This window comes from Phoenix dactylifera, chromosome 14 (assembly GCF_051530095.1).
Source record: "Phoenix dactylifera cultivar Ajwa chromosome 14, Ajwa_hap1_PhDact_Kaust_v1.1, whole genome shotgun sequence".
NCBI lineage: Eukaryota > Viridiplantae > Streptophyta > Magnoliopsida > Arecales > Arecaceae > Phoenix > Phoenix dactylifera.
Genome location: NC_143203.1, coordinates 19994404 through 20009254, shown reverse-complemented (window position 1 = coordinate 20009254; position 14851 = coordinate 19994404). Strand labels below are relative to the sequence as shown.

Sequence of the window (14851 nt, the reverse complement as noted above, 5' to 3'; positions counted from 1 at the left end):
TCGGCTCGTGCTCCATCGATTATTGAGTAGCGGTCCTCTCTGACCGGACGAGCTCGGCTCGTGCTCCATCGATTATTGAGTAGCGGTCCTCTCTGACCGGACGAGCTCGGCTCGTACTCCATTTATTGAGTAGCGGTCCTCTCTGATCGGACGAGCTCGGCTCGTGCTCCATCGATTATTGAGTAGCGGTCCTCTCTGACCGGACGAGCTCGGCTCGTGCTCCATCGATTATTGAGTAGCGGTCCTCTCTGACCGGACGAGCTCGGCTCGTGCTCCATCGATTATTGAGTAGCGGTCCTCTCTGACCGGACGAGCTCGGCTCGTGCTCCATTTATTGAGTAGCGGTCCTCTCTGACCGGACGAGCTCGGCTCGTGCTCCATCGATTATTGAGTAGCGGTCCTCTCTGACCGGACGAGCTCGGCTCGTGCTCCATCGATTGTTGAATAGCGGTCCTCTGACCGGACGAGCTCGGCTCGTGCTCCTACCCCGACCTCGGCCGGGATGCCTCGAGACGTCGAGATGCCCCGGTTCATCGGGATGCCCCGATACGTTGGATGTTGTCTTTATTGGCCAAACGAGCTCGGCTCATTCTTTACCAGCTTCAACCAACGAGCTCGGCTCGTTCCTTCATCGATGGATCTCTGTCGACGCCCTCCAAGAACGGAGTCCGAGCAGAGAAGCGTCTTCAGTCGCCTCGGCGCAAGGACGCATGCGGTACAAGGTACCCATTTATTTAATGTTTTTACATTACCTATTATTGGATTTCTCTGTCGACGCCCTCCAAGAACGGAGTCCGAGCAGAGAAGCGTCTTCAGTCGCCTCGGCGCAAGGACGCATACGGTACAAGGTACCCATTTATTTAATGTCTTTACATTACCTATTGTTAGATTTCTGTCGACGCCTTCCAAGAACGGAGTCCGAGCAGAAAAGCGTCTTCAGTCGCCTCGGCGCCAGGACGCACACGGTACAAGGTACCCATTTATTTAATGTTTTTACATTACCTATTATTGGATTTCTCTGTCGACGCCCTCCAAGAATGGAGTCCGAGCAGAGAAGCGTCTTCAGTCGCCTCGGCGCAAGGACGCATACGGTACAAGGTACCCATTTATTTAATGTTTTTACATTACCTATTATTGGATTTCTCTGTCGACGCCCTCCAAGAACGGAGTCCGAGCAGAGAAGCGTCTTCAGTCGCCTCGGCGCCAGGACGCACACGGTACAAGGTACCCATTTATTTAATATTTTTACATTACCTATTATTGGATTTCTCTGTCGACGCCCTCCAAGAACGGAGTCCGAGCAGAGAAGCGTCTTCAGTCGCCTCGGCGCCTGGATGCACACGGTACAAGGTACCCATTTATTTAATGTTTTTACATTACCTATTATTGGATTTCTCTGTCGACGCCCTCCAAGAACGGAGTCCGAGCAGAGAAGCGTCTTCAGTCGCCTCGGCGCCAGGACGCACACGGTACAAGGTACCTATTTATTAAATGTCTTTAAATTACGTTACCTATTATTGGATTTCTCTGTCGACGCCCTTCAAGAACGGAGTCCGAGCAGAGAAGCGTCTTCAGTCGCCTCGGCGCCAGGACGCACACGGTACAAGGTACCTATTTATTTAATGTCTTTACATTACCTATTGTTGGATTTCTGTCGACGCCCTCCAAGAACGGAGTCCGAGCAGAAAAGCGTCTTCAGTCGCCTCGGCGCCAGGACGCACACGGTACAAGGTACCTATTTATTTAATGTCTTTACATTACCTATTGTTGGATTTCTGTCGACGCCCTCCAAGAACGGAGTCCGAGCAGAAAAGCGTCTTCAGTCGCCTCGGCGCCAGGACGCACACGGTACAAGGTACCTATTTATTTAATGTCTTTACATTACCTATTATTGGATTTCTCTGTCGACGCCCTCCAAGAACGGAGTCCGAGCAGAGAAGCGTCTTCAGTCGCCTCGGCGCCAGGACGCACACGGTACAAGGTACCTATTTATTAAATGTCTTTACATTACATTACCTATTATTGGATTTCTCTGCCGATGTCCTCAAAAGGCGGACACCGAACAGAGGAGCGTCTTCGATCGCCTCGGCAAAGAAGTGCTCATGACACCGACACATTGTTGCAAGTCCGGTGAATCCCCGTCACGGGCTGACGGGTATGCAGAAAAGAATCCGGTTCGCCCCGGCAACCCGAGGCTCGGATTCGAAATTCGCCGCATTAAGAAGTCCCAAGTCCTAACGACCGCCCTAGGGCTTAGTCGAATTCTGGACTAGGCTCGGAAAAACGTTCCGAGCCCAAACCCTTGGTATAAGCACAAGCGTTGCTATACCATTAGTCGAAGAACCAAGCAATGGAGCTCGGCAAGCCAAACTCTAACTCAAAACCCTGTGGCGGGAAAAGCTGAGGCCCTAGAGCCCATATCCTCGGAACCTAAAACGGATCCGAGCAGAAAAACTTAGGCTACGACGACAGAGTTTTCAAAAAAAGAAATGAATATTCATTTCAAAAAGGCCCGTAGGCTAAGTACAAAATCCGGGTTTGGCCCTCACAAGTATGGGAAGCCATCCCGATTTTACAAGAAATAACAAAAATTACATCGGAGGCTCAAGCTCGACCACCTCGGCCTCGGCAGTACTAGGAGTGGTTGGCTCGGCTGCCGGGACCTCTTCGATGGCCTCGGCGGCAATAGGAGTAACCTCGGGGGCGACCTCGGGGGCAACCTCGGTCACTTCGGGGATAGCTGCGGCCGCCTCGGCCCCCGAAGTTTCTGCCTCCGCCTCCGGGGTCTCTGCTTCTGCCTCCGCCCTCCCTGCTCCCGGCTGGAGCAGGTTAACATCAAAATCTGGGAGAAGCCGCCGCAACTGATTGCGGAAATCCCGGAAGCCTTGGATCAGCCCGTTCACGCCCTCCTCAGCCATGAGTTCGTGAAACTCTTCCGACTCACGGAAGAGCTTCACTGCGTTTTGGGCGTTCTCCCGGGCCTCTATCTCCCGGGCCTCGTGGTAAGCGGCTCTCCGCTCGAGGCCCCTCAGCTCCTGCTCGAGCTCCGAATGTCGGAGGCGGGCATTTCCCACCTCCTGCTCGCGGGAGGCCAACGCCTGCTCGGCCTTAGCCAATCGAGCCTCCGCGGCGCGCAGCTCGGACCTTGCCAATGCGTGCGCGCCCTTCTCTTCATCGAGCTCGGCGGTCAGAGCTCGAATCCTTTCATCGGATGCTCCGACCTTCTCTTGGAGCACCCGTTGTTCGGCCTCAGAGGCCTGGTACTTCTCTTCGGAGGCTTGGTACTTCGCCTCGGCGGCCATGTACCTTCTCTGGGCCTCCTCATAGCCGCGCTGGCACCTCCGGGCTTTCTCCCGGTATTCTTGAACTAGGTGCATCAGCATCTCCGTCTCGTGCAAATACTGTAAAGAAGAAAAGGAAAACATAAGACGCCGCTAGTAGAAAAACAATACAGATTACTCAGGCGAAAAATTTTGCTTACCCGGACAGAGTTGCAGCGCGTAGCGTCCATAAAAGCGTTGTAGCTCATGGACTGCATTATGGCCCGGTCGGCCGGGAGCAGCGCGAGCCGAAAAACTTCGCGCGCCACTCGCGGGTTTTCGAGGGCCGAATCGCCCTCGAACACCGACCAGGTGGGTGCGAAGGGCACCCGTTCTTCCGAGCTCAAAGGGCCCGGGAGGCCAGCGCCATCTGGCCTAGGTGGAGCCGACCCCGAGGCTCCTTGACCGCTCCCCGGCTGGGAGCTAAGGGGCTGGGGTCGGGCGAGCGGCTGGTCTAACCGCCGCACAACTACAGCGGGGCGTGCAAGCACGGGACCCGCTGAACTCCTCCCCTGGTCGGCAACTGGAGCGTCCTGCCGACCAGGGACTTGCATCAAGGGCACCGGGCATGGGGGCGCCATCGGGGTTCTGGAGCCCGAGCCCCCGGAGCCCGCGCCCTCTCTCCGATCAGCCTCAGGGCGCGCGGGCTGAGAAGGCCCCGCCTCGGAGATAGCGGGGCGAGAAGGCCCCGCCTCGGGATGTGTAGGGCGGGAAGAGCCCGCCTCGGCCACCACTGCCGCCGAGAGAGTCGAGGTTGCCGAGACCTTCTGCTTCTTCCTCGGCTCCGCAGGCTCCCCCGAGAGCTCAGCTGCCCTCTTCTGGAAGCGGGCGTAAAGGACTTCGCTCTTGGTCACCATTTTTGCGATGTCTGCAAAGATAAGCAAAATTAGAACATTAGAACAATAAGGAAATAAGAAGTTGCTGTAACTATCCTTACCCTGAGGACGTGCCGAGCTCAAGCCCACGTTCACCAGGGCGTCCTCGCTAATGAGGCCATTCAGCAAAATCCCGTCCCCAAGGCTGCGGATGGTGTCAAAGATCTCCTGCTCACGCGGAGAAAGCTGGGGGAGCCTGTTGATGGATTTAAGCTGGGCCGGCCTCCACCTGGGGTCAAACCCCCAGGACTGTGCAGAACCAAGGAAGAAGAATTTCTCCTTCCAGCCATGAATGGACGAAGGAGCACCTTGAAAGAGTGGCCGACCCGCCCGAAGGGCGATGTAGAGCCACTCCCCGTCTCCCGGGTTCGACTTAAAAATAAAAAGTCGCCGGAAGACGTTGACAGAAGTAGGAATCCCCTGCAGTAAACACAGTGACAGGAAACCCATCACTGTCCTCCAAGCGTTTGGAGTGAGTTGCGCCGGAACCAACTGGCATACCGCCAGCAACTCATTCACAAAGCTGTGGAGAGGGAATCGGAGGCCGGCCCAGAGTGACTCCGAGTGCACTCCGATCCGGCCTACCGGAGGATCGGTTACCCGATCCCTTCGCCTGGCGGGTTCCAAACGGAACCCGTGAAGAGGGAAAAACCACTCTTCGGTCATCTCGACCTCCAGGGCACTCATGGTGGATACTACTTCGCTAGGCAAAGAGCCCATTGCAAGAGAGAGAAATCAAAAAGAAGAGGGACCTGAGGGAAACGCCGGAGAGAAGGAACTTCGGTCTGAGGAAGACTGGAAGGAAAGTTGGAAGCAGAAGGCAATAGAAAGAGGACAAGGAGCCAGGGAGAGTTTAAATAGACCTCCCCAACGGCCCAGATTAGCGAGAAAAACGCTGTGTCCTGTTTAGATGGCGACGCGTGTCGATCCAAAAGACAGAACGACGCATTTAATTAGGGCTAGCGCTTCGGACACTAAAGCGCCCCATCGGATCGCGCGGAAAGGCGTCCGCAATCGAAGATCGTGCGGCCCCATCATGAGCCCACGACGCGAGGACGCTTCGCAAAAGGTGTCCCAATAATGAGGCTCTTCGGGAAAGAAGAGACGCCGCCTATTAAAGGCACCTCGAAGCGTTCGATAACTCAAAACGCGCAGTAAATCGAAATTTTCGGAATTCGTAATGACCCAATTAAAGCTACTTCCCGCGCTCCAGCTGATGGCCAACTGGAGCTCGGAAGTCGGGGGGTAGTGTTGGGGGAAGAACCCCAAGCCATACATTCACGGAGGCGCTCGGCCGAAGAGCGCCAGCCGGAAAGTTGCTCGGCCAAAGAGTGCCGAACGGAGAGCTGCTCGGCCAAAGATCGCCGACCAGAAAGCTGCTCGGCCAAAGGATGCCGACCAAGAAGGCGCTTGACTAGAAGGCGCCGACCAGAGTGCGCGCCAAGAGGTGCCCAACCAAAATAAGCTGCTCGGTTAGAAAGTGCCGACCAAAGACGGCGCCGAGGCGCTCTGCTAGAAGGTGCTCGCCTAAAGGGCGCCGACCAGGAGTGCTCAAAGCAGCCCCGCCACAGGGCGCCCCATTGGGCGACCAGCTCGGCTCGGCACCCTTGCCGAGCCGATGCCTTAACCAAATGTTCAACCTCCGCCTAAAGTCCAAGGGACTTGACAACTCCTACGGCTTGCGACCTGCCACCATCTCCAAGCCATCAAGGCATAAGATCTCCGCAGGCGTTCGGCACGACCTGCCATTAATGCATGAGACTCCCTCAAGTCTCCGATGCACTCAGGCATTTAATGAACACGGCCCGAGACGATCTCCGGATCACTGAACCATCAGAGCGCATGGCTCTACCTGACCGCCGGTTCATTCGGTAATAAATGCACTTACCATCCACAGACCCCAGGCCCGCTACGGCCGGTGGTTCAACCACTCCAACAGGTCCGATCGACCATGACAACTCCCTGGTTCCGGTCTGATTCGGCCCCGTTCTCCACTATGCCATAAATGGGCCAAATCGTGCCCAATTATCACAGACAGGGACAAATCCCCCGGTTACCTCCCAGGTAACGTAATCCCCTCCTATAAAAGGGAACTTGGGAGAACCAAGAGAGAAAAACGGAAACAGATCCCCGGGATTGAACCCGCCGGGAAGCACAGACACAATTGAGGACATCATCCTCTTCGTCTTCTTTATCTTATCCAAATGTTCTTGCTGTCTTCTCCATATACTCTCTTCCCTGCTCTCTCCACATACTTGCCCCCTCTGACTTAGGCATCGGAGGGCCGGCGCCGGGGAGCCCGGCCACCGGTTTTCCTTGCAGGACTTGCACACCCCCCCCGCAGCGGAGGACGCAGCCGGCCGGCGCACCGCCGTCCGCCCCCTGCAGCAGCGGAGCTCCTCCTTCCCCGGCTTCGCGGCGGCCCCCGGGTCCAATTTCCAGCAACAGAGTCCATTGCCGATTGGTTATGCCAGGCATAGGGATGAATATAAGCTAGGCTGGTCCTAAAGTAAGATTTTTTCTCTCGATTTCTACCATTTGTTGTTATTTTTGTATCTGGGATTCAAGAAATTTTTTTGGGTCACACATTCCTGCGATTGTGCTTGTGATATAAAACTTCGAGTTTGTTGATCTTTTGCTTTTATTTTATTTGTGGGCAACCGTAGGAAGTTTTTTAGGTCACACCTTCATATAATTATGTTTGTGATGCAAGGCTTTAAATTAAGTTGAGTTTGTAGTACCTTAGGCATGACATCGTCAGATCTCCATAGGATGGGGAAATATTTGTTCTTAGGGTAATGTATTCTATATGCCTCAATTCCAGGCAACATATTTTTAATCGTGATTTTTATATCATTAATTTCATCAATATTTTTACAATTAATTTTCAAATTTTATCCACAAATAATAGCAATAACCTCTAGCAATGCGTTCTTGATGGACAACTGCAATCTCATTAAGGTTTATACCACATAATTAGAATGCATGATGTAGGGGATTATTAGTTTAGAAAGCAACGGCAGTATAATATTCTCATTGTCTCAAAATGAATAAAACATTAGCTAGCATGTGTGATGCATATGATTTCTTTAAAAACAATGAGCATTTGATGAGCAGTTTTGATTCCATTGGAAACCACTGAAATAATACTCAAATGCGTTATAAAATTTGACTAATCTAAAATTAAAGAAAGAACATCTAGAAAACAATTTTCATCGGATTGACCAATGAAACGCCATGCAATTCATATGGTTCTCTGGAAAGTTCTAAGTCAAAAAGGAATACTTTACGACGGTCATTATCTCATTATCTTGGATTAGATTTTTTCCAATAAGAATTTACACTTATATATGCTAGTTCTCTAAAATGTGAGATATTGTTTATGCTATCTTTGTTTCTCAACAAATATGTATACTTTCTTTGTAATTTATTATTGATGTAATAACTTATGTCATGTTTGTGAAGTGTTATATGTACAGTGATGAGCAATGATGATTATTTTAACAAAATAATATTTATATTTATTTCATGGTGTTTAGCTTCATTCATCTTCATTACAACATGTATGATTCATAACTAGTTAAAAAAAAAAACCAAAGAAAGAAAAGAAAGAATAACAACATGATTATTTTATGGGTTTTATGCGTTTTGCATACGCAATTAATGCATGATTGGGAGCTCATAAGAAATTATGCAGGCACAGTATTTTCCTCTTTTTTTTTTTTTGTTTTTTGGTAGAAAATAGGAGAAGAGGGGGAGGGGCAGAATCCCACCCGCATAGTAGCCCCCACTAGACCCCTCCTTCCATTAGGAAATATTCGATGCGAGTCGCAAGTTTCCGCGTGCCTTTCCTAACCCGTGGGAAACCTCACTGAGCCATCTACGTGTGAGTACGCCATCTTAGTACTGATTGAAGAAAAGCATATCCACATAGAGCCATCCAAGCGTGGGGCATGCGGTCCTCTGATTTAATCAACACCTGCGTGTTTCAAACCCGGACAACTCGGATGGAGTTCAAACCTTCTTACCACCATGCGACCACCTTGGTGGCAAGTATTTTCGTTCGAGGAAGCATGACCATCGTATGCCAAAATGGAGTGATTAAGAAAGAAGTTGGAACCATTCATATCACCCCCCGAGTTCTGTCCTTTTCTAGCTCTCTGTGGCTGCGTAGAAAAAGGAATCCAGATTCCTCACTCTTCTTTCAGCCCATAATATCTCACAAATCATACAAATATCCACTGTCTTACATCAAATATATATACTGTCTATTTGTTGATTTGCTCATCGTCCTAAAAGTTTCCACAGTTTGAAGGCATTACTTCCGTATGTTGTTTGGCATGAAAAACAGGTGTGGCATCAGAGAAACGTGAAGACGTAAGGAATGAGCTGAAACATTAGAAGCACTGAATGTTGGAGACGACAACTAGAAGATCAGTCGTCCATAAGCTTTGAACTCCATCAAATGTTTCCCTTGTACACGTTACGATCGATGCCGTCATGGCCGTTCGATCAATGTCGAGCATTAGTATGAGACTAGATAGAAGTCAGCAATGGAGGCTGATCAACCTTCACTTCTGACCATTTTCAGTAGCCCTCGGAGGTTGGTTTGTCGTTAGAGGATTCAATCTCCAGCAAACCAATAATCCAAGTTTACTCTTCAAACTCTAGCGTCTGGTATACGTTGGGGAATTAAAATAGAGATGTATTCAATTGCTGGCCCTTTCAACATTTCAGATCCTACATATTTATGTCCCAATGTATACATAATTACATATTACCATGTACATCCAGATATAAGGGTATGAATTTATGCGAATCTTCTATAAGTATATACAGACTGAAAATTAAATGTAAGAACGGAGTGCTAATTCTCCTTAAAATATAAACTATCTTCTACTTGCAAGTGCAAATGAAAACAAGCACGGCAAAGTTCTTGGATTACAATATATATATATATATATATATATATATATATATATATATATATATATATTTTCTATAGTGAATAACTCATATATTTTTAGTATGAATACATCCAAAAAATCAAAAAAAAAAAAGAAGCGCTTTAGGCAGCTCTGAGCTCCCTCAGAGTGGTCGGTTACATATGAAGCTATTCAGTTTGCAGCTTTACCGGCCTTCCAATTTTTTTTTTTTTTGTGAATGGTACAATGATGAAAACTATATTTGAAAGTCCATGATATGCTTAGGCATTTGCCCTTGCATACGTATGAAAATATTAGTAGAGAAATAACACTTTTAATTTGTGATACTGGAAATATGATATGACGACCGTTGCTTCAATCGCATTGATATAAGTTGGCAAGGACAGGCCGTGCATGCGTAGATGGATTTGAACGTGCGAAGGCACGGCAGGGAAAGCCCCTAAAAAACGTCATTGCTCCCGACGTTACACCGTTCCAAAGCCTATACACCATACAAACTTTACACAGCTAACAAAAGTCTTCCTGTCTCTCTCTCTCTCTCTCAAACCAAGGAGAAGTCTTCCAAACCTGAAAGCCCTTCCACTACCATGGAGACTTCCGAAGGCAAGGAGGCTCCAATGGAGGATTGGAGCAATATTGGCGCCGGAGAACCGGCCGGATCTCCGAGAGGAGTCTTCCCGGAGCTGTGCTCTCCATATCCGGTCCAGCTGACAGTGTGGTGCAGGTCGCTGCTCTTCAATGGCCATGGCTACACCGTCTTCGATGACTCCGATGGTCGGATGGTTTTCCGGGTTGATAACTATGCGCATAATTGGAGGCAGGAGACAGTGCTCATGGACCGAGCTGGGAACGTCCTCCTCACCATCCGGCGGTGTCGAAAGGTGAAGAGAAAATTATCTCATGGGAACCATTCCAACTCTTTTTATACAATTCATGATAATTCCTCATCTGCTGCATGCTCCTTGGATGTTCTCTATTATATTTTTAGTCCAGGTGGGATCAATGAAGGCAATATTAAAGTAGAAAGAATAAGAAGAAGAAGAAGAAGAAGAGAAAGAGAGAGAGAAGAAAAAAAGATAGATGATTGCAACCTAAGTTTTATCAATTATTCAATAGGTATCTGGTTTATATTGGCAAAAGAAATTCTTAAGAAACTTGAATTGAACTGGTTCTGCTTTTCTTCCAAGACAAAATTTTAGTGATATAAGATGAAACCAGGCAAATAAGAAAACAAACCAAAAAAAAGTTTGATAACAAAATGGAAACAATAGAAATAATGCATCTGTACACTGAAACGGTCTTTTTCTTGAGGAATTATTGAAATTATCATTTCGATTTAACTAATATCATGCATAATCAGTCATGTATAATATAATATTTCAAGTTTTATAGGAATAAGAGCTATATAGGTGGAAAGCAAATAAGATTTGCCCATTATTTTGATGTCGATCTGTATGTATTGCTATTGCTTTTGTTTTTTGTTATATTTTAAAAAATTCAAAAAATAACTAAATTACAATGTACAAATATTGACCGTCAAATCTTTTGTTTTCTTAAATCATTTATAAAATCTTTAGAGCTTTGATAGCAAAGATTTATCGATCGCTTTCAAACAAAAAATAGTAAAAATAAAAGCAAGAAATAACAGAATTTCCATACAGATGTGGTCTCCAACATTAATATCCTTGCAGTTTTTCACTAATTTAGTTTCCTTTCTTACAATACATATGTTTTGCAAAGTTCCATTAAGAATTAAGAGAATCCTAAAATAGCAGAGTGATTGACAAGTTAATTTATTACGATAACGATATATTTGTTTAATTAGGCCTACCACATGTTCGATGATATATGTGAGATTCTAAGATTGCATTTTGTTCAGGTACAGAGTAGGCATAAGATATGCAATAAGTTTTATGACAAGCATAGCTTTTCCAAGAAGTTGTCATAAATCATTTCTTGGCATAAAGACTTTTTTATGCTCAATTTCTATTTTTTATGGATACAAAATTATCATTCAAAAGTTATTTTGAAAATAGAGCTAAACAAAAATTGGCAAAACTCATAGCATAATTTTATTCATAAATATAACTTTTGCCATTTTTGGACAAGTTAGGCTTACCAATCCTTGACAACTGTTAGAACAGAACCAAATTTTTTGGAATAAAATTTTAGAGTCTAGCAAGCAGTTTTAATTTTCTCTTATGTGTGTATCATATTCTTTTATATCCAATGGTAGAAGAGGAAAGTTGTATACTAATTTTGTAGTTGCAAGTTTTTCTCTTTATTGCTAGCATCATAATTATCGATCTGTAGATATTAGTTGGTCCATGCCAATTAGTCCACTAGAAGAGGCCAGTTCATGCACAAAATTGACAACCCTTTCAACATTGCTCCACAATGCATATTTTAGAATGGAGCATGTCAGATACAATATTAATAGCGTCACTAATACTAATAATTAACGAGGGGTTTGTGATACTTGTATTTCGAGGCAACTCTAATGGATGACACATCCTGATGTACAATTTTAGCTCTTGCATCTGTTATACTTATGCCATTTTTTTAAATTACAAGTTGAGTTTTGCATAAGGAGGCATGCAAAACTTTGTCATCAAGGTCAAGTTTTGTTTATATGTGAAATTTGATGCTTCCACAGATTTTAAACTTAATGGAGAGTTGGGAGGCCTACAAGGGTGATAAAGATGGTCTAGGTATGGTTGGACATCAGAGGCCCCTATTTAAGGCCACAAAGGAATTGGGCACTCCTAGTTGCACGGTATCAATGGTACGCACAAGAGGAATGGAGCCATTAGGTTACAGAATGTGCTGGTCTCGGCAAAACGAATGGTCCAAGATTTATGAGGCTGCTGCTAATGCACCACTTGTCGCCGAGGTAACACTACATATACTAGCAAAACTTTCTTTTCACATGTAACAATTTCCAACAAGAAAAATTGCTCACACCTAGCCATCTCACCTAGATTACTTTTAAATTGTTAGCCGATGTTTCTTGGACCGATTTAGATGGGTTGATTTGGCGAAGCATTATATCTGCTTGGTAGGTTAGAAGAAAATATGGTGCTTCCACGAAGACATTACTCGATAAAGATGTTCTAACCCTGAGGGTGCAGCCCTGGATGGATCAAGCTATCGCAATGGCTATGGTCATGATCATCAATTCGATGAGATGATTGAGACCTCCAAATGTATATAGTGGTTTAATTCCCTTGTTCGCAATTGCCATTAGACAAGAGCCAACAGCATGATCGCCTTGAGATATTTTGTGCAGTTTCAAATAATTAATTGAAACATGAGTTGACAAGGCCTAGAAGCACCCCAAGACTTTGGTCGCACCAACTGATGTAATTGACGAAAGAAAGGTAATGCATTCTCATTTTTATGAATTGGGTTCGAAAACCTTGAAACTCACAAGTGCAAGTGGAAAGCAAGCAACATAGAAGCTTGGCATGGAAACCATTTAAGGTGTTTGAATCTCTCAGGTACTCTTATTCACTATGTAAGCGTTGGACACCAGCACCATGAGAAACACATGGCATCTAATAGTCTAGGATTCCCATGAGGCAATGACGAAGCCAATTCTAGATTCTTATCCTACGATGGCGAGAGAAAAATGTTAATAACGTGAGGGATTTCAGATGTGAGTGAAAAAGTCCCCTAAAGCCTTATGAGGTGACAAATGTAGAGGACAACCTTTTTATCTTTTTCTCTACCTTTTTGCTTTTTCTTTCTCTCAACCCCGTTCCCTTTCTTCCACTCTTGTCTGAGAAGAGGAGGAAGACCTCCATGATGGAATTAACCGGGTCTTTTCAAGCACAGAAGATCCCTTCTCTTGTCTGAGAAGGGATGTGATGGTTGAATAGTAATATCATATATAAGGTGTATAGATATAGTCAAAAAAATCAAAAAGCAACACACCGTGAAGAGCACTAGACAAGTCCGCCTCTTTCACCCAAAGATGGTTTCTGGAATGATTTTTATGGCCCCATTGGCCTCTCTGAATACATGTTTTGCCTGAAGCACCATCCCACCGCAAAAATGAGATGAACTTTATTTGAAGTCCTAGTCCTAACATATTCATTAACCATAGAAATAATTCTTTGTGATCTGTTTTCTTTGACAACGCAATCTATTTCTAACATGGCTCCCTCCAGGCCATGCTAGATACTCTACTATCTCTTCGTCCTCTTAGCGAGCACAAACTCAAATCATAGTCCCTAATTCATGATTTATCGGATCCACTGGTCATTATATACATATAGAAAAATTTAGAAAAATTCTCGCATCGAATTAGATATATGCTATTTATTGGCAAGCTTCAGTCTATTAATTGTTTCATAGGCAACCGGAAGTGCCCATATAGATGTGGGATGTGATCAGCTCTCGAGAGGATCTAATCCTTATCCATTAGATTAAAGTTGATGAGTTTATGTTGGATAAGGTGGATAGAAACGTGAGGCGTTGGCAAAGGTTAGGAAATGAAATGATTTGTTGCGGGGAGAATTTGTGCACCTTCCGGCTAACGTCATCAAGCCTGCATGATTCTCGGGAAGCCAGGCTTCACCCTTTTCACCAGAGTTTTAAATAATATGCTGTGCTATTATGATGGACACCCACCCAAACTGTAATCCACTATTAAAGTATGGTAGAAAAAATTATTCACTTTTCATTATATAAAAAAATATTATTTTGGGGACCATACAGTCACATTTGAAGAAAAATATGATAGGAATTTAAATTTTGGAAAACAATACCTTACTTGGAGAAAGGCACAAGTGAAAAAAATGGCATTATTTATATTTTACAAAGGATAAGAATAATGCTAAAAAAAATGTGTTATATAGTAGTTATTATCTTTTCTTTCATTATTATTAGATATAAAACATAATAGGACAGTGCCAAAACCCTAAAGCAGCGATTATAACGGTCATAAATTGTTATTTAAAACCTTGCTTGTATCTACATAGAATTAGCTGTACCAAAAGATACAGAAAGAAGGCTAGCAGGCTCGGCTCCTCTTCTTCTTATTCCAGCTATCAAGTTTTTTAAAATTAATATTTGAACATTTTTAGGTTCATACTTCATGAGCAACTCTATGAATAGGATTGAACAGCCAGAACATTCGACTTGGAGCTCTAAAGATTAGATGGCATTTGAACTCAAACATCTATGATTATATGCCGACCAACCTTATATCAGCTGGCTGAACTCACAGACAGTATCCAAGATTTAAATCTTGGTGGTGGGGTGCCAGTGGGTCAGATTTGGGTCAGCACGAGTGCTCGTGCACCAACTAGAATATTCAATAAATTATTTTATTATATTTTTGGACTATTTTTTAAATTATTTAATGCACCCAAAATACTACGTTATGGAACACGAAACACAAAAAATAATGGTATAAAGATATAAAAATTAGATTTAAAAGAGGATATCTATTCAACTACCATTTTTGTTACCTAAATATCGATGCAACAAGAAAAAAGAAAAGAAGGGAAGAGATTTTACAAATATTAAACTCAACATGAATATTAAATCATAAAATATACATTGTAAAGGACTGTCACAAATGAGACAACGAAGAATTTGATGGAACATGATTGGCTAAGGTTTCTCTGTCCCTTGCTTGATTTCTTTTTCCTTTTGTGATTGAAAGGAGTTAATAGATATATTTACAGTCATGCATGTATAT

The 14851-nt window shown here is 44.8% G+C and overlaps 1 protein-coding gene across 1 annotated transcript; it reads left to right on the top strand.

Annotated features, from left to right (window-relative positions):
• The first annotated feature begins 9635 nt into the window (after positions 1-9635).
• Positions 9636-12451, top strand: LOC103723214 (protein LURP-one-related 8-like). The gene is made up of 3 exons (XM_008814066.5): positions 9636-10022; positions 11798-12034; positions 12204-12451. Exons 1-3 carry the CDS (start codon positions 9729-9731, stop codon positions 12330-12332), a joined length of 660 nt encoding a protein of 219 aa, XP_008812288.4. The 5' UTR covers positions 9636-9728; the 3' UTR covers positions 12333-12451.
• Positions 12452-14851: the final 2400 nt, after the last annotated feature.

Excerpts from the sequence above, each read along its gene's own strand:
- LOC103723214 (XM_008814066.5), top strand. The coding sequence starts at position 9,729 with ATGGAGACTTCCGAAGGCAAGGAGGCTCCAATGGAGGATTGGAGCAAT. Across the intron at positions 10,023-11,797 it reads CCATCCGGCGGTGTCGAAAG|ATTTTAAACTTAATGGAGAG; the intron begins GTGAAGAGAAAA and ends ATGCTTCCACAG. Across the intron at positions 12,035-12,203 it reads ATGCACCACTTGTCGCCGAG|GTTAGAAGAAAATATGGTGC; the intron begins GTAACACTACAT and ends TCTGCTTGGTAG.